General features: G+C 49.2%; 2 protein-coding genes across 12 annotated transcripts in view; one reads left to right on the top strand and one right to left on the bottom strand.

The window, feature by feature from the left end:
- The window catches only part of LOC105491058 (ATP synthase mitochondrial F1 complex assembly factor 2), a 36,819-nt gene extending 23,366 nt beyond the window's left edge, over positions 1 to 13,453 (top strand). The window contains exon 8 of the mRNA XM_011757185.2: positions 64 to 13,453. Coding sequence (XP_011755487.2) covers positions 64 to 123 — 60 coding nt within the window. The 3' untranslated portion in view covers positions 124 to 13,453. The remainder of the gene's footprint in view (positions 1 to 63) is intronic.
- The window catches only part of LOC105491057 (dynein regulatory complex subunit 3), a 48,146-nt gene that overhangs the window by 849 nt on the left and 27,656 nt on the right, over positions 1 to 19,641 (bottom strand). For 7 of the 11 annotated variants that reach the window (XM_071082438.1, XM_071082432.1, XM_071082437.1 and 4 more), the window contains 5 exons: positions 18,765 to 18,940; positions 11,629 to 11,760; positions 9,879 to 9,949; positions 9,235 to 9,358; positions 129 to 260 (listed from right to left, as the gene is read on the bottom strand). In XM_071082438.1, the coding sequence (XP_070938539.1) occupies positions 129 to 260; positions 9,235 to 9,358; positions 9,879 to 9,949; positions 11,629 to 11,760; positions 18,765 to 18,940 (635 nt within the window). Of the gene's footprint in view, positions 1 to 128; positions 261 to 509; positions 634 to 3,677; positions 8,371 to 9,234; positions 9,359 to 9,878; positions 9,950 to 11,628; positions 11,761 to 18,764; positions 18,941 to 19,641 lie in introns of those variants that run through there. The other 4 variants (XR_011615440.1, XM_071082440.1, XM_071082436.1 and 1 more) reach the window with 4 other exon arrangements.

The following is a 19,641-nucleotide window of genomic DNA, read 5'->3' as shown; positions in this document are numbered from 1 at the left end:
TAATCCTTAATTTTATTTCTTCTTTCATTTCATTCCTAAATGAGAATTCTATCCACTACCTAGGGAGGATTTCCATGTCAGCTAGAAAAATTTGTCCAACCTGCTAGGATGGCTTGGCATTGACTCACCTTGTCTACTAAACGTGTACACCAGGAGTTGATTCTGGTCACCAGCTCATCTTCTCGATTGTCAATCTTCAGAAGGTGGATGTCGTGCGATGCCCCGACAGCATTAACAATCGTATCTTTATCGACAAAAAGCTGGTGAGTGAAAAGAATCCAATGAGAACATGTGTGTCATTACACCCTGAACACAAAGAGAGCTGAATAGCAAAGGAGCATTTGGAAGTCCCCTGGCTGTGCAGGCCACACTCAGAGCAGAGCTCACCTTTGTATCAGCGCACTCTGCCGATTCATCTGTGAATTCATCTGTGACAGCTGCCTCCCCAACCGCGCAGGGCAGGTGTTGAGGGGAAAGGGCCAACCAGGGTGTTACTCTGCAGTCCCCGCTGGAAGCATGTTTCCTCCAGGGTGAAGGCAGATGGCTGCCCAGGGGGCACCTCACCCAGGACATCTGTTCTCACAATGCTTCTCTCTCAGTTACTCTCAAGTCTGACTTGCCCAAAACCTCTGCCTGCTGGGTGGAAGCATGAGACTGGCTGAGGGTCTTGGGGCTGCTCTGAAGACAGCAGGCCCTATAAACTGATGGGTGTTCACCCCACAGTTGTCTCTCCACTGCCACTCATGTCAACAAAACCAAACCATGGATTCCATCTGGGGTCTCCTTCTGCCTTCTCTTGTTCCTGACTTTGCTGTCTTGTAAAAAGTTGTTAGAAACAACCACCCTCTAATAGGCCTCACTGGTTCCAGGTGTTGACACTGTGGCTGTCGTTGCCTGGGATGGTGGAAATGCCCAGAGCAGGGCAAGGCCACCGAAGCACTCAGTAAGCAGTTGCTTCCACCTTGAAGCAGAGGCGTTTGGTAAGGAAGAGCACGTGAATGCTCTGTATTGCAGGGAGGACTTGCAAGTGGAGTGTACACTTTTTGTTCTTCCCTGTAGTGGCAGTTAACGGTCTCTAAAACATGTTCTGTGGAATCTTATGTTAATATTTCTACCAAAAAAAGTATTCTTTGGTCAAACACATTTGGGAAAGCCAGCACCCCCAGGCCCCTCCTGAAGATCTGCAGAGCACAAAGTATTCCAGAGGCTCTACAAAGTCCTGTGGAAAATAAACCCTTTAAGCTTTGTCTCTCTTGGTTTTTCAACTTTTTTGGCCACAGACTTCAGAGTAATGCCTGTTAATGTCTTGTGGGATGCTGATTTTCCACAGAATCCCAGTGGGAAAAGCCAGGTTAGCTGATATGTGGAATGGGGTGTCTGGGGGACCAATTAGCACAGTCACAAGGGAGAAATGTCAATAAATCATTAAGTTCTTTCCATGTGTGTACAAGGTCCCAGGCCAGGCTCTGGGAATGGTTCAAAGGTGTGTAAAGCCTATTTTCGGTGAGCGTTGGCAGTGTGCTTAGAAATGAGTGTTCTGGTTATTTTAGAGATAACTACAACCACAGTGTCAACCCATCACGAAAAGGTTTTCATCCTTCATCCTAAAAAGTGGGTCATAGTGGAGCTTTTAGCCAGGCAGAGAAATCATCCCCCTCAGAGTTTGAATATGTAGAAAACAGCTTCAAAAGCTGTGAGAAGCAACAGAAACTGAAGTCTGCTTAGAAAGATACATGATTAGAATTGGTTATGAAAAACAGTGTGACATTTGTAAAATGCAAATAAAAGGAAACTGGGTTTAAGGGAATTATTTTGAGATGTAAGTTACAAGTTGTTTCTGGACTTTGGGTGGCCTAGAGTGGTGGCTACTTCAATTTTCCCTCTTAGAATAGTTTTTATGGGTAGAATATTCCAGATCCCTCTCCAGTTTCTGCAGGTTGAAAGCCTAGGGTGGAGGCAGGGACTATGCAAACAGGTATTCCTGAATCTTTTTTGAGGTGTTGCCCTGCTCTGTGGTCCTTGTGGCTGTAAAGACACACTTCTTTCAAAGCAACTTCTTTGTTTAAACAGTGTTGGCATTGGCCAGGCGCAGTGGCTCATGCCTGTAATCCCAGCACTTTGGGAGGCCGAGGTGGGCAGATCACCTGAAGTCAGGAGTTCAAGACTAGCCTGGCCAATATGGTGAAACCCCATCTCTACTAAAAATACAAAAATTAGCTGGGTGTGATGGTGGGCACCTGTAATCCCAGCTACTCGGGAGGCTAAGGCAGGAGGATAACTTGAGCCCGGGAGGCCAAGGTTGCAGTGAGCCAAGATCGCACCCTTGCACTCCAGCCTGGGCAGCAAAAGTGAAACTCCACCTCAGAAAAAAAAAATTGGCATTTAAAAAAATTGACTAATAATTGTTCATATTGATGGGGTACATACTGATGTTTCTACACTTATCATATATAGTGATCAGATCAGGGTATTAGCATATCTGTCTCAAACATTTATCATTTCTTTGTGTTGAGAACATTCAATATCCTACTTCTAGCTATTTGAAACTATAATATATTATTGTCAACTGTAGTCATCCTATAGTGGTATAGAACACTAGAACTTAGTCCTCCTATCTAGCTGTAATTTGGTATATCCTTTAACAAATCTCTCCCTATTCCTTCATCCCCCTACCCTTCCCAGTCTCTAGAAGCCTCTGTTCTTCTTTTTACTTCTATGAGATCAACTTTTTTAGCTTCGGCATATGAGTGAGAATATGAGGTGTTTAACTTCTGTTCCCGGCTTATTTCACTTAACATAATGTTCTCCAGTTCCATCCATGTTGCCATGAATGACAGGATTTCATTCTTTTTTATGGCTGAATAGTATTCCATTGTGTATATGTACCACATTTTCTTTATCCCGTCATCTGTTGTTGGACACCTAGGTTGATTATGTATCTTGCTGTTGCAAACAGTGCTGCAGTAAACATGGGTGCAGGTATCTTTGCAATATAGTGATTTCCTTTCCTTTGGATAAATGCTCAGTAGTGAGATTGCTGGATCATATGATAGTTCTGTTTGTAGTTTCTGAGGGCCCTCCACAGTGTTCTCCCTAGTGGCTGTCCTAGTTTACATTCTTACTAACAGTATATTAGAGTTCCTTTTTCTTTGGATCCTCACCAGCATTTGTTATTTTTTGTCTTTTCGATAATTATCATCCTAAGTGGGGTGAGATGATGCCTCATTCTGGTTCTTATTTGCATTTCTCTGATAACTAGTGATGCTGAAGATTTTTAAATGTATTTGTTGGCCATTTGTATGTCTTCTTTTGAGAAACATCTGTTCAGATGTTTTTAATTGAATTGTTTGTTTTTTTGCTGTTGAGATGTTAGAGTTCCTTGTATATTCTGGATATTAATACCCTTGTCAGATAAGTAGTTTGCAAATATTCTCTCTCATTGTGTAGGGTGTCTTTTCACTCTGTTGTTTCATTTGCTGTGCAGAAGATTTATAATTGGATATATTCCCGTTTATTTATTTTTGCTTTTGTTGTCTGTGCTCTTGAGGTCTTATTCATAAATTTTTTTCCCAGTCCAATGTCCTAAAGCATTTCTCCTGTTTCTTCTGGTCATTTTATAGTTTCAGGTCTTTTTTTTTCTTTCTTTTTTTTTTTTTTTTTCCTGAGACAAAGTCTGGCTCTATCGCTCAGGCTGGAGTGCAGTGGTGCAATTTCAGCTCACTACAACCTCCGCCTCCTGGGCTCAAGCCATCCTCCCCTCTCAGCGTCCTGAGTAGCCAGGACTATAGGCACGCACCACCATGCCTAGCTAATTTTTGTATTTTTTATAGAGAGTTGGGGCTTTGCCATGTTGCCCAGGCTGGTCTCAAACTCATGAGCTCAAGTGATCTGCCTGTCTCGGCCTCCCAAAGTGCTGGGATTACAGGCATGAGCCACTGCGCCCGGCCAGTTTCAGGTCTTACATGTTTAGTTGATTTTTGTATAGGGTGAGAGGTGGGGATCTAGTTTCATTCTTCTGCATATGGATATCCAGTTTTCCCAGCACAATTTATTGAAGAGACTGTCTTTTTCCCAGTGAGTGTTCCTGGCGCTTTTGTCAAAAATCAGTCAGCTGTAATTACATAGATTAATTTCTGAGTTCTCTATTCTGTTTCATTGATTTATGTATCTGTTTGTTTGTTTGTTTGTTTGTTTGTTTTAAACAGGCTTAATTCACTTTATTTTTCTTGTATAAAAACCCTGTGTTACTTTGGGAAGCCAAGGTGGGCAGATCACCTGAGGTCAGGAGTTTGGGAGCAGCCTGGCCAACACTGGTGAAACCATGTCTCTACTAAAAATACAAAAAATTAACCAGGCGTGGTGGCATGCACCTGTAGTCCCAGCTACTCGGGAGGCTGAGGCAGGAGGATCATGTGAACCCAGGTGGCAGAGGTTGCAGTGAGCCAGGATTGCACCACCGCATTCCAGCCTGGGTTACAGAGCAAGGCCCCATCTCAAAACAAAACAAAACAAAACAAAACCAGCCCTGTGTTGCAGCCACAGCTGCAGCCTGGGTCTTTCACACACAGACTCTGGTGTGGGTCTTGACAAAATGGTCAGTGAATTCCTGAGAGGAAGACTTGGTGAATACAGTCTCCTCCCAGAGGTCAGGGGGCAGGTAGCTATAGGTCTTGGAGATGGCATCAAAGGTGGCCTTGGCAAAGTTGTCCAGAGTGGCAGTGCGGCTCCTGGCTGAGGTGTAGTGGTTGTCAATACTGGACATCAGCAGCATCTTCCTGGGCACAGAGGCCAAGAGGATGCCAGTGCCTCTGGGTGCAGGGATAAGGTACAGCAGCACGGAGCTGCAGCAGCCTGTCACCTTGCAAGGGACAGTGTGGGGCTTACGATCTTGGTCCCCCAGTAGCCTCTCTGCACGGGACATCGGAGAGCGTAGCCAGGATGATGATCCCTCTGACAGCAGTGGCTGCTTCCTTGGAGCACGTAACACCCAGACTGACGTGGCCATTGTAATCCCTGATGGCAACAAACGCCTTGAACCTGCTGCACTGGCTGGGGCAGGTCTGCTTCTGCACTGGCATAATCTTTAAAACCTTATCCTTAAGAGAGGCCCTCAGGAAAAGGTCAATGATCTCAGACTACTTGATGGGCAGGGAGAAGAGACAGATCTCCTCCGGGGACTTGATCTTCATGTCCTTGACCAGGCAGCCCAGCTTGGTGACAGGCATCCACTCCTTGGCCTGGGCCTTGCCTCTGAGAGCTCCCTGCAGCCTCGGCCCCTGCCCTGACTACGGCCACAATCCTAGCCCCAGAAGCTGCTGGCAAAGCTTCCATGGTTTCCCATTCCAGGCCTCTGGGCCCTCCTGCTGCCATGGTGTCATCTACCATTTGGTGTTTTCTTGGAGAAAAATGTGTCTGTTTTATGCCAGTACCATGCTGTTTTGGTTAATATCGCTTTGTAGTATATTTTGAAGTCTAGTAATGTGATGCCTCCAGCATTGTCCTTTTTGCTCAAGATGGCTTTGGCTATTCAGGGTCCTTTGTGGTTCCAAATTTTAGGATTTTTTTTTTTCTATTTCTGCAAAGAATGTCATTGGTGTTTTGATGGGGATTGCATTGAATCTGTAGGTTGCTTTGGGTAGCAACAAAGTAACTTTTGAGAAGGGAACAGCCCCTCCCCAGGACCACCACACTGCTAGTGGCTTGAGGACTTGCTGCCCCATGGCATGTGGGAATCAGATCATTTTGTCAAACCCACAGAGGGCACCTAATGACCCTGCATTCCCCTCTGCCACAGATGAGCAGCTTGGCTTGATGGTCAGGGACAAGCCAGCACAGTGTCTCCTGGTGCCAGCCAGAATCTTGTGACAGTCTCCCTATCTAGAGACTGCTGGCTTGGGTCAAACCCACTGCCACTTGAGCAGACCCTGGGGACTTGCATCCTCCCAATGGCCTGGGCCTGAGCACTTGCCCTGCCCTCACAGCCAGACACCCGCATGGATGTCAGCACCGGTCAGCACCTCTGACCTCCCCGCCTCCCTAAATGGGCAGCTGTGGCTGCCAGCCCCACTCAGACGCCCTCCCTCAGTGCCAGCTCCAGGCTCTCTCCTCAGCATGTACGTTCTGCTTTTCCTCTCAAAGCTGGAAGGACTTGAAAATAGATGTGGGACAGATTGGCCCCACATAGGTCATGAGCTGATAACAGTCACTCAACTGCATGAGTGGCGTTTTAGAGATAACCTCATTAGGGTGACTTATCAAGATATGTTCATTGATAATTAGGTAACAGAAGCCAGATTTTTTTTCACCCACAGCCCTAGTCCCTCTTCTGAACATCCTCATCTTACTATACAGTAGACATTTTGTCAAGGGCTTTCGATCAAACTGCCTGGGTTCCAATCACAACCCTATCTCTTATAAGCTGTGTGTCCTTGGGCAGGTTACCATCATCTCTGTGCCTCAGTTTCCTCATCTGTAAAAGGGAACCATAATAGTAACTACTTTACCATGTTGATATGAAGATTAAAAGAGCAAACATGAGTTCAGTGCTTCTCAGAGGGCTGGCCCTCAGGAGGCCCCCAGTCAGTGTCAGTGATGTATTATTCCTTTTTTTTTTAATTTCTTTTGAGACAGGGTCTTGCTCTGTCACCCAGACTGGAATGCAGTGGCACAATCATGGCTCACCTTGACCTCTCAGGCTCAAGTAATCCTCCAACCTCAGTCTCCCAAGTAGCTGGGACCACCAGGTGCACATCACCTAATTTTTAAATTATTATTTGTAGAGATGGGGTCTCGCTATGTTGCCCAGGCTGGTCTCAAATTCCAGGGCTCAAGCAATCCTTCCACCTCAGCCTTTCAAAGTGCTGTTGGTATTACTCATATAGTCAGAGCATACTTTTTCCTCCTAAGAAGGGTAGGCCACGTTTTTTGTTGCTGAGATGGAAGGAGACTTAGGCCATGGTATAAGGTCCTGGGAAGTCTCTTCCCGTAACTGCAGGCGTAAAGCCACAGGAATGGTGGTCAGCTGGCACCAGCCAGAGCCAGCTGGGCTAGAGGGAGGGCTGGCCACTGAAAATGCCAGCCCAGCCTGCTTCTCTGCTGTTGGCCTCTGGATTCACCTTTTTCTGTGTGTCCCAGTCATTAGAAATTAAGCACGTTTCAGTCCTGTGCCTTCTGGGTGTCACAGACGTCGAAGCTGTGCTGGTAGGGATCTCCACCCACCCCAAGATGGTCTGTCTGGGGAATTCCCGACTGGGCACTCAGGGACAGCCTCACTTCACAGGGAAGGTGTTTTCTTGCATCTGGTCAATAGCAATTAGCTGCACTTCACAGCTTAGGGAGGAAGGCTGGTGTCATGGTGACCCTATCACCACACTGCTATCTTGGGTATCTGTTTGGGCCCCAGGACAGAGGCTGTGGAAGTCAGGAACTGCTGGTCCTTGCGTCTGCAGGACTTAGCCCCGTATCTGGCAGAGTGGAGGCCTGGTGAGCATATGTTCTCACACTCATTCTGCAGATGACGCCTGGCATCTGTGCTGCACATTGTACACTGTTGCTGGTACTGAGGAGGTACATGGTGGTGAAAAGGCCATCCCTGTCCTCCCTCCTGAGCTTATATGTAGTGTGAACAGTCACATCGGCAGCAAATACACATCACTCAGATAGTCTGAAACTGTGATGAGGCTCTGACCTGATAAATGGGGCGTGTGATCCAGAGACAGTGGTTTTCCAGGAAGTTGGTGAAGAAAGGCCTCTCCCAAGAGCTGATAGTCAAGCTGAAATCTGAATGACAAGGACAAGCCAGGCACATGGGGACCTAGGAAGAGCGTGTCCGCCAGGCAGAATATCAACTGAAAGGAGCAAGCCTGGGTGATTGGGGAACAGCTCAGAGGCTGCTGCTGAGCATCAGGAGTGAGGGGTCTGGGGGTGGGAATTGCCCAGATGGGCAGGGCCAGCCACGAGGGTCTGGGGGACTATGGGGAGGAGCTTACACTAGGGGTCATGAAAGCCACTCTAAGGTGTTGTGTAAAAGTGTTTAGTGATAGGGTTTGGGTTTTCAAGGGTCCCTCTGACTGCCACATGGAGGAGAGACTGTAAGAGGACAGTAAAGAGGCAAGCCGTCCAGGCCAAGGATGATGGTGGCTTGCCTTGGTGGTGATGTGGCGACAGAGAGAAGCTGAGAAACTGGCAGTGGAGTGAATTATGCATGCACTAAAGCAGGCCCTGACAACACAGTGCCTCTGCCTGCGCGCTGGATGACCACACTCCTTCCAGAGACATAAACATGCTGCTGTGGGACCCCAGCACAGACATCCGGGAGAGCCTTCTTAGCGTGCAGACCCCAGGGATGGAGCCAGGTGCCCCAGGCCGACCCTGCTGATTTTGTGACCACTCATCAGTGGATGTGCTGGTGCAAACGGACGGCATCGTGCGGGATCAGAAATGGTGGTTCCAACACCCCCACAGTACTCATCATAGAGACTCTAAGGTTAAGAAGACCTCCAGGGGAAATCTCAGACTTCAACCTCTACCTGTAACTGCTTCTCTTAGAAAGTGCCAGAAGCCGGCCGGGCGCGGTGGCTCAAGCCTGTAATCCCAGCACTTTGGGAGGCCGAGACGGGTGGATCACGAGGTCAGGAGATCGAGACCATCCTGGTGAACACAGTGAAACCCCGTCTCTACTAAAACTACAAAAAACTAGCCGGGCGAGGTGGCGGGCGCCTGTAGTCCCAGCTACTCGGGAGGCTGAGGCAGGAGAATGGCGCGAACCCGGGAGGCGGAGCTTGCAGTGAGCTGAGATCAGGCCACTGCACTCCAGCCTGGGCGACAGAGCGAGACAGACTCCGTCTCAAAAAAAAAAAAAAAAAAAAAAAGAAAGTGCCAGAAGCCTCCACATAATTGAACTTTTGGAAACCTACCTGTTGGAAAGTTGAAACCATCTAATTATCATGAGCTCCTCTTTAACTGGGCCCCACTGGGTGCCCCACCAGGTGCTTTGTTAGCCTATTTTATCTGCCAGCAACCCTGTAAAGCAGGTTAGTGTGCCCTTTTGCAGATGAGAACACTGAGGCTCTGGGAGCTTGTCAGGCTTACTCACAGGGCCTCAGTCCAGCCACAGAGCTGGGTTGGACCACATCTGTCAGGCCCCTCCCCTCCCCTTTCGCCCAGCTCCGCCCCGCCCCGCCCAGTTCAACTCCATACCGCCCTTTCCCGCCACGCTTCGCCCGCCCCGCCCACCGCGCGCAGGTCGTCAGGCAGGTCCTCGTCCAGGTCGCCCTTGACAATCTTCTCCAGGGTGCTGATAGAGATCTCCAGGAGCTTCTCGTGGTGATGGTTCTCCAGGTCCCGGCACTGGGCCATCGTGCAGCCCCGAGTTAAGCAAAGGCCAGGGAGGAGCAGGCCCAGCGCGTCCCTGATTGACTCAGAGGGCCGGAGACAGACTTTAAGGGCCCAAGGCGAGCTCAGAGATTGCGGCTGGCAGCACCGTCCACCCACAAGCACCCAAGCCTGGGCCATCCCCGACTCCCCGCCCCTGCCCCACACCTTGGACGGACCTTTGCCATCACCCTCTTCTCTCCCTCCTGCATGGAGGCTCCTGGCGCTAGTCTCTGGGTTACCAGAGTGTGCTTGCTGGCAACACAGGGGGCTCATTTCTCAGTGAACATCACCCATATGAGAACAATCATACTGGGACCCTACTGCAAACAGTTTGGATGTTGTCCCTCTAGGCATCCAAACCACAGCTCTAACAGACCATCAGTGTTCTGAGGGTCGGGAAACCCCCTCAGACCCTGTGGAACATTCTTTTGTCCAGAGGCCAGGACAACCCCAGGGGCTCTGTAGCACCTCCCCATGGGGGAAGGTCATCACAGAAAGGATATAGGCTTTGGACATTTTCGATAAACAGTCCCACCATGTCAACAATGTTCCTTTCAAACATGTTTATAGTCTCCTGGAAATGTTAAAGAACACAGTTAACATGCATATTTAGACACCCAGCACAGAGCAAAAGGTGCTCCTTAGAATTTAGCAACCACCTCCTCTAATCACAGACCTTCGGGGTAAAGACCACCCATCTTGACCCTCCTGAGCAGATGGTTGTGAACTGACCCCTCTGCTCATTCTAGGGTTGTTCTCCAACCATATTAACTCCCTCACCATCTGAATGTTTAATGCTGTCACTGGAACTTTGCCAGGAACACTTGTCCTGGTCTTACTCCCCTTACCTGCCTGCCCAACACACACACAGAGCCAACTCCCTCTCCTTTGGGTTTCTCAGTGACATCTGTGCATCACCTCCAGGGAAAAAGTGGAGTGAGCTGTTAAGAGCTAGACTGCCTGGGTCAGTATTCCCAGCTCCAGCACTGCGTGTAACTCTGGGAAAGGCATTTCACCTCCTTGGGCCTCATCTTCCTCATCTGGGAAATAGGTTTCCTGCATAATCCCTGTGTTGTGGAGTTGTGGTGAGGTTAAATGAATCACTTCACACAAAATGCTTTGCCTGGCCGAGAGGAGGCCCTCAGTAGGAACTGGCTGTCACCCCAGATCTCTTTCAGTTAGTTGCTGTTTTGTGGTGGTTAGCAAGGCACCTAAGGCCCAAATGGGATTTAGTGTTGACTGAAGGAACAATGGAAGATGTGATTTCCAGGCCTGCCACTCTGGAAGTGCCCCACCCCCATCTGCCATAGACTCCAGGGGCTGCAAGGTGGGCAGGGGTGGAATCTATAGGAACGTGAGGACTGTCTGCAGAGTGAGCACACTGCACTATTTTCAAACAGATGCATGTGCTGTTCTTGTGAATAAAAATAGGGTCATTGAAAAGCATGATTGCCCTTGTGGCTTTCTGGTCACCGGTAATACAAGTAGGATGGCACACGGATTCTGGGAAACGTTTGGATGTTGAAAAGCAATCTCCTTGCCTGAAAAGGCTGGGAGCTGCTGTCTCGTTCTCCTCGGCACTGTGCGCTGCTTCTGCAGTGCCTGCGTTCCCCAGCGGGGAGGGAGCACCTGCCCTGTGATGTGATGGGGAAATCTATCCCATGTCTGAGGTGTCACTTGACGTGTGAGGAATTGATTAGGCGCTATCACTTGGCCCAGCCACAGCAGCATCCAATGAGGTTCAATTCATCACATCACTTCAGACTCCCGGCCTCCGCTGCCTTGTAACACACACACTGGCCGCTAATGAATTTCAGACAGCGGCGCTTTTCATTTCCACTACTTAGTGTTGAGTTGCAGCCTCCTCGCATCGCCCGAGAAGCGGCAACCGCAGGCTGCAATGCACGGGGGTCTTTGTTTGGTCCCCCAAGTGGGGGTCCACTTTGCCTTTAGAGTTCCCTGGATAGCTCCAGGGGTCTAATCAAAAACCTCTCCCCACTGACTTCCAGGATAGGGGGAACATTTCAGAAGAATGAGCTCACCTCTCATTTTCCACAAGAATCACTTCCAATCTAAATGATTAAAATGTATCAAAAGCAAACACAGGACTGATGAGCAAGAAAGCTGCAGCCTGGCACGCTGAGTCATGCTGGACGTTTCCAGCAGAGGCGTGCCCGTGAAGGCTGCAGTTCACCTATGGATGTGCAGCTGCATCCCCAGATCCTGGCACTTGTGCCCAGGGCCCAGCCTCACCTCCAGCTGCTCCACCAGCTGCATCTCCAGCATCATGAGCTCATTGAACAACTCACTGACGTCAGCGCTGCATTCCAGGATCATCTTCTCAATGTTGGGCAGTTCCGACTCCTCTCGAATGGCACTTAAACTCTGGAAACAATAGACTGCACTTCAGGAATCAACAACTAAGTGTAATTAGATAGTGGCAGGTGGCAATTTGGTTTTGTGGGTAAGAATTTGGGCTCTGGAGTCAGCCTGCCCAAGTGCAAGTCTCAGCTTTGCCACTTGCTGGCTCTGAGAGCTTGTGGAAGCTACCTACCCTCTCCATGCCTCTGTTTCTTAGTCTGTAAAGTGCAATTGATAGCCCCTACCCTTGACACAGGTAAGAGAACATATGTGAGGCTCTTTGAGCACTAGCAAGTGCCCACTCCCTGTTAGCTCAGGTTTTTATTAGAGGCTGGTAGGCAGGGTGGAAGCAGCCATGGTTTTCATGGGGCTCAGAGCATTTCACACCAAAATACGCTGCTTTGGCATAGTGATTATTTTGAGTTAAAGATACTTAAAAATGCCTGTAATCCCAGCACTTTGGGAGGCTGAGGCGGGCAGATCATGAGGTCAGGAGATCCAGACCATCCTGGCTAACAGCGTGAAACCCTGTCTCTACCAAAAATACAAAAAATTAGCCAGGCGTGGTGGCGGGCGCCTGTAGTCCCAGCTACTCGGGAGGCTGAGGCAGAAGCATGAGGTGAACCTGGGAGGCGGAGCTTGCAGTGAGCCGAGATCACGCCACTGCACTCCAGCCTGGGCGACAGAGTGAGACTCTGTCTCAAAAAAAAAAAGAGATACTGGCCGGGCGCGGGGGCTCACGCCTGTAATCCCAGTACTTTGGGAGGCCGAGGCGGGTGGATCATGAGGTCAGGAGATCGAGACCATCCTGGCTAACACGGTGAAACCCCGTCTCTACTAAAAATACAAAAAATTAGCCGGGTGTGGTGGCGGGCGCCTGTAGTCCCAGCTACTCGGGAGGCTGAGGCAGGAGAATGGCGTGAACCCGGGAGGCGGAGCTTGCAGTGAGCTGAGATCGCACCACTGCACTCCAGCCTGGGTAACAGAGCGAGACTCTGTCTCAAAAAAAAAAAAAAAAGAGATACTTAAAACAGAAAGTGCAAAGAGAACACCCTGACCTCCCTTTTTCTTCCTGAAAGCAGGAGTTAAGTCTACCGTGGGAAAGGTGCCCTCCCTGTACCAGGAGGAAGGAAACTATTCTTTTTTTTTTTTTTTTTTTTAAAGACGTAGTCTTGCTCTGTCGCCCAGGCTGGAGTGCAATGGCATGATCTCGGCTCACTGCAATCTCTGCCTCCTGAGTTCAAGCAATTCTCTGCCTCAGCCTCCTGAGTAGCTGGGATTACAGGCACCTGCCACCATGCCTGCCTAATTTTTTTGTATTTTTAGTAGAGACGGGGTTTCACCATCTTGGCCAGACTGGTCTTGAACTCCTGACCTCGTGATCCACCCACCTCGGCCTCCCAAAGTGCTGGGATTACAGGCGTGAGCCACTGCACCCGGCCAAGAAGCCATTCTTATCATCAGAGGGAGGGAGTCCGGGCCAAGCGGAATCTGTGTGAACAAGCCTTGTGAAACTTACCCTCATCTGCCTCGTCACGTCTCCACGATGAACTGCCTTAGCCCAAACCTCTTTGTCTTGTCACATTCTCACAATTCACTACTGTCTGTCCAACCAAGTGTAGAAGATTTCGGCCCTAACGGCTTCTTGAGTCTTCATTTTGCTTGTGAATGGTCCCATGTACATGTGAAAATTACTCAATAAAATTTGTATGCTTTTCTCTTGTTTGTCTTATGTCAGTTTAATTCTTGGTCCTAGTCAGTGACCCTGATAAGCTAGAGGAAAAAATTTACCTGCCTTACAACTTCAGATTTAGGTGGACCTGAATTTGAATCCTGCCTGGGTCACTTAGCAGTGTGACCTTGAGAGACCCACTTTCATTCTCTGACTCAGTTTCCTCACTGTAAATGGGGAGAAGCATCTCTGCCTCACAGGGTCCTGGGGATCAGAGGAAGCACCTGGCGCACAGTGGAGCTCGGCTATCGGAGGCTCCTATAAAAGGCCTATCACAGGCACAGGCCAGGAAAAACTGGTAAGGAAAGACAGTTCCAGTCTTTGAGGAGATGAATTGAACCCACACAGAACCCCAGTGAGCAAGTGGAAGCTATTGCTAAATAGATGCTGAGCCCTTTGGAATGAGGGGGTGCTCAGAGGGTATATGGCAACCTGGGGTCCAAACAGCATTGACTACCAGCTGCTTACCAGCAAAGGGCCTGGGTTACCACCAACACCAGATGTGATGTTGGCTTGTTTTTGTTGATGCCTGGTACTAGTCATGAAGGAGGATGGAGTAACAGCATGATTGAGGGGGGTGAATGACATCATAATAGCTACCCTCTCTGGAGAAAAACCAGGCTTGATCCCTACCTCAAACCTTACATGAAAACAAATTACTGATGAAGATTCAAATGTAAAAAGTTAAACCATAAAAGTGCTAGCAGAAAACCTGGGAGATTTTTTTTTTTTTTTTTTTTTTTTTGAGACAGAGTCTCACTCTGTTACCCAGGCTGGAGTGCAGGGATGCGATCTCGGTTCACTGCAACCTCTGTCTCCCAGTTTCAAGCAATTCTCTCACTTCAGCTTCCCGAGTAGCTGGGAATACAGGTGCCTGCCACCAAGCCCAGTGAATTTTTGTATTTTTAGTAGACACGGGGTTTCACCATGTTGGCCAGGCTGCTCTCAAACTCCCGACCTCAGGTGATTCGCCTGTCTTGGTCTCCCAAAGTGCTGGGATTACATGCATAAGCCACTGTGTCTGGCCAAACCTGGGAGTTTTTTTTTTTTTTTTTTTTTTTTTGAGACGGAGTCTCGCTGTGTCTCCCAGGCTGGAGTGCAGTGGCGTGATCTCGGCTCACTGCAAGCTCCGCCTCCCGGGTTCACGCCATTCTCCCGCCTCAGCCTCCCAAGTAGCTGAGACTACAGGCGCCCGCCACCACGCCCGGCTAGTTTTTTGTATTTTTAGTAGAGACGGGGTTTCACCATGTTAGCCAGGATAGTCTCGATCTCCTGACCTCGTGATCCACCCGCCTCGGCCTCCCAAAGTGCTGGGATTACAGACTTGAGCCACCGTGCCCAGCCATAAAACCTGGGAGATTTTTAATAAATAATCTGAGACCTTGCCAAGTATAACCAGAAGATTGGTAAATTCTACTACCTTAAAAATTTAAAAATTCTTTTAAATTTATTTATGTATTTACTTTTAAGACGGGGTCTTACTGTGTTGCCCAGACTGCTCTCAAACTGCTGGGCTCAAGTGATCTTCCTGCCACAGCTTCCCAAAGTGCTGGGATTACAGTTGTGAACCACCTCCCCCAGCCAAAAAAATTTTAATTCTAAATAGCAAAAGCACCACAGACAACACTGCAAGATAAAACACAAACTGGGAAAAATATCTGCCCTTAATTTCACTGACAAAATCTATAAAGAGCTCCTACAAAGTAATACCTTTTTTTTCTTTTTTGAGACAGTCTTGCTCTGTTGCCCAGGCTGGAGTGCAGTGGCACGATCTTGGCTTACTGCAACCTCCACCTCCTGATTCAAGTGATTCTCCTGCCTCAGCCTCCCAAGTAGCTGGGATTACAGGCGTGCACCACCACCCTGGCTAATTTTTTTATTTTTAGTAGAGATGGGGTTTTACCATGTTGTCCAGGCTGGTCTCGAGCTCCTGACCTCAAGTGATCCACCCACCTTGGCCTCCCAAAGTGCTGAGATTACAGATGTGAGCTACCATGCCCAGCCAGGTAATAACTTTTTAAAAAAGAAAGGTCTGGTCTGATGGTAGTAGGTTATCAGAACTTATTAAATTTGGTGGGTCACTAAAGTTGGTATACAATCTCCCACTGCTAAATTTGACTAGCTAAAAAAAGAAAAAGAAAAAAAGAAAGAAACAGCCAGGTGTGGTGTTGTGTTCCTGTAGTCCCAGCTACCCAGGAGGCTGAGACAGGAGGATTGCTTGAACCCAGGAGTTCAAGGCTGCAGTGAGCTATAATGGTGCACTGTACTCCAACCTGGGCAATGGAGTTAGACCCTATCTCTAAAAATAGTAATAATAAATAATTTGAGAGAAAGGGAGAGAGAAACCAAAAACCAAATAGAAAAGTGGGCAAGGGCAAAATATAAGTACAAATAATTCACAGAATAAGAAACACAAATGGTTGTAAAACATGTATTGCTCATCCCCACTTAAGAGAAAATAAATGCATACTCAGGGTGCACAGACTGGCAAAATGAGGAAGCCCGTGACACTGGCCTGACGATGGCTGTGGAGGGTAAAGGTTCTGTGGGTTACAGGTGGACAATAACCATGAAAAAAAACAATGCACAGTTTCCACTTTTAGGACTTCATCCTGCAGGTCAAACTTGCACCAACTTATTCAGTGGAACACTAAAGAGCAAAAGGTTGGGGAAAAACCTAACTGTCCATCAACAGGGACTGGCTAAATAATTACGGCTCACTCACGCAATGTGATATTTTAGTTATAAAAAAATGAAGTAACTTTTTCATTTTGGAAGGCTCTCCAAGATACCTAACATAGGAAAGCAGATTACAGAACAGGGCAAGCTATGCACACACACACACACACATACACAAGAAAGCAAAGTATAGAATGGGGCATGTTATGCTCACACACACAGGAAAGCAAAGTACAGAACAGGGCATGCTATGCTCACACACACACACACAGGAAAGCAAAGTACAGAACAGGGCATGCTATGCTCACACACACACACACACACACACACACACACACAGGAGTAGGAGGGAGACCGTATCCCCCGGTGGCCATTGTTCTGTCTGTGCCATGTGCACACACCACCCATTCGAGAGTGCAGCTGACCACACACAGACGTGCTGTCATCCTTTTAGGCTGACTCTGCTCCAGGCCTTGCACAAGTGCTTTCCCTCTCTGTCTCTGTTTCTCACTACAGTTCTTCGAGGTGGTTATCTCTGTTCTGCACATGAGGAAATGGAGGCTAGGAGAGGGTCCATAATGGATCTCTGGGTCACCAGTGAGGAGTCTGCCTGAGCCCCAAGCCTTACATGGCTGCACCATGACCCTGAAACGTGGCTCACTGGGCACCTGGAGCAGCGCGTGTGCAGTGGATGAGGCCTAATGGGGGTGAGTGGGAGGGGCGTAGGAAAAACTATAGGAGAGGGCCTGTCAGGGAGGGAACTGGGGGTCTGCAGGGCCTATGGGGTCTTGGGAACTTCTAAGTCAGTGGCCTCTATCTAGGCTGTGCATGGAAAGCACCCGTGGAACAATGGAAAATCCCTGTGCCAGGCCACGCCCCAGTCTAAGTGGGTGCTGCTGGGCCTGGATGCGAGCACATTTCCAGGGCCCGGGGACTCCACATGAAGGCTGGGCAGGATCCACTGCTCTTGGCTCTAGAAGGGGAGCACTAGGGTAGTCAGCTCGTCCGAGGTGGCCTTTGAGGAGCTGGCCCGCACTGAAGGCAGGTGCCTGAACGGAGGAGCAAGTGGCACGTTCCATGCTCCAAGTCGGGCTTGGCATGGCCCACATCCTACTTCTGCAGAGGGACTCGCTGCTGAGGGGCTGGGTCCCTGCACCGGGCCTCAGGAAGCACCGGATAGCTGACACTCCCAACCCCAGTGGCTACAGGGACCAGATAAATGTCAGGAAGAAAGGCTGGACAGGGACTGGGGGGACTGGAGACATGACCTGTCCAGAGGGGACAACTGCCACTCAAGCCCTGATGACAGCTGCTTCCAGAGAAGCTGGCAACCACAAATTTTTCTGCGAAATCTGCTAGTTTCTAATGTCAGCAGGATGTTCAAAATGTTTTAAAACGCTACACAGGCCAAATAAAACACATAGGTGAGCCAAATGTATTCCTCCGCCGACAGTTTTGAACTTCTGGTTGAACACAGTAACCCCTGCTCCCTAAAATATAATAAGGAGGGTCTTGAGAATTAAATCACACAGCATGTGAGGCCCTGGAGGTTAATGAGACAGGAATGGGGGTGGCCATGGGGGAGGCGGGAAGCACCTGGGAGTGGATCATCGACTCCATCAGATCTGAACTTGCGCATCGAGGGACTTTGCTCTACTTTAAGTTCACAACAAGGAAGGGCCTTATGGGATTCCTAAAGCCCCTTATGCTACAAGCAAGCTTGGTGTGTGTGAACAGTTTTTGGAGGAAAAAGAAGGTCCACAGCTTTCCTTAGCGTCTCAGAAAGATCTGTGATTTACAACAGGCTAAGCATCCTGTCTTTAAAAGTAATGCCAACTCAAAAAGGCAGCTGCCATCAAATACAAAGACTGGTGCCCTTCCCAATGGCCTCTGCTTGGGCTGGACCCCATGGCCTGGTTAGGCCGAGTCCTGACCACCCAGAGCCTTCTCCTTTGCTGCTCCTAGGGGGTGGAGGAACACCCTTCCTCTCCATCAACTTTTCTTTCTTCTGTGAGCCTCAGCCTTCCCTAAACTCCCCCGCCTGAGATAAGGTGCCCCTAGGGCACCCCGAAGGCTCCCCAGGCTTCCCTCCAGGATGGCACTGATTCCTCTGCTTGCTCAGGTCAGGGCTGGGGCCTGGGCCTGGGTCTGAGCCCCACAAGAGCAGGAACCATGTCCAGTGTGGCTCTAGCTTCCTAGGAGCAGGCAGAGAGTAGAGCTCAGAAAACGTCTATTAAATGAATGAATGAATGAACAAAAGGACGGTAATCATTACTGTCAAAATAGTAATGGTAATACTAATACTGTTATTAATAGTAACGATGATGATAAGTTCGGGGATGGAGCTGACCTTGAATCCCAAGGGCGCTTTGTGTGACAAAGATCCACAGGCCACACATCAAGTGGTGGGGAGCTGTAGTTGGTGGGGCTGGGGTAAGGCAGGCCTTGGCTCTGCCACTGATTAGCTGTGTGATCTCTGGCAAATGGGGACAATAACCATTGGCCTCAGGGGTCATCAGAGGGTACAGGAGTTGCAGCCCCTCTACAGTGGGGGTGGCAAGAGCAGGGAGGGCCTCCAGCAGGAGGCAGGGAGGGCCTCAGGAGGCTCGGGGCCTACCGACAAGTGCTTCTCCTCGAACTGGGCAATCTTGCGTTTGCCCTGCTCCTGGTTTTCCTGGATAGCCTCGTGGACACATTCACTGAAGGTGTCAAGCTCTATTTTCCGCTTCTCCTGCTGTTTCAGGCCATACTCAAAAATGTTCACGCAGATGATGACAAACTTGTCCTTGTAGGTGAGTGGCCGTTAAGGAAGTCCACAGCTGTTTCAGGAGCAGGCTGCGGAGGGCATGGCAAAGGTGTTGGTAACCCTGGCACTGTGCGCTCAACAGTGTGTGGGACTCAAACTCCTGGTCTCATGTGGTTCATTTGGTGGATGAAGAAATCAAAGGCCCAGAGAGCCAGGACTGAGATGTGGGTACAATGTGTGTTTGGTGCGTCCCCACCCTCAGCCTGAGGGATTCAGGAATGGGGCCTGTGTGAAGGAAGGAGGCAGGGACCATTGGGGAATCTATAGAGCAGAAGGCAGACATGCTCAGAGAGGTCCCAGAAGAGAGGCCTAGGGAACCTGGCGGTCTGTGAGCTGGTCTCAGCTGGGGAAGCAGGCAGTGTGCATTTCTGTCTCTTGTGTGCTATCTGGAAGGGCACCCTTACTGAGGGCCTGTCTTGGTGCTCAGCTGCTGCAGTTGTACTGGGGATGTTCAAGTCCTGGCTCTGCCACTGCTTCCAGGACCCATCCTGGCAAGTCACTTCACCTCTCTGGGCCTCAGTTTCCTCATCTGCAGCTGAGGGTGCAAAAGAGCCTGCCACATGGAGTCCTTGGAGTCAGGAAGGTAAAGGGACCTTGGTGATCCTGTGGGATGGAAACTGATGCCCAGAGAGATGAAATGCCTTGCCGAAGTCACATGGCTACACGGGGCTACAGCTAAGGCAAACCT

The sequence above is a fragment of the Macaca nemestrina genome, chromosome 17 (genome assembly GCF_043159975.1).
Source record: "Macaca nemestrina isolate mMacNem1 chromosome 17, mMacNem.hap1, whole genome shotgun sequence".
Classification (NCBI taxonomy): domain Eukaryota; kingdom Metazoa; phylum Chordata; class Mammalia; order Primates; family Cercopithecidae; genus Macaca; species Macaca nemestrina.
The sequence above is the reverse complement of the archived record's forward strand: the minus strand, read 5'-3'. Positions and strand labels throughout refer to the sequence as shown.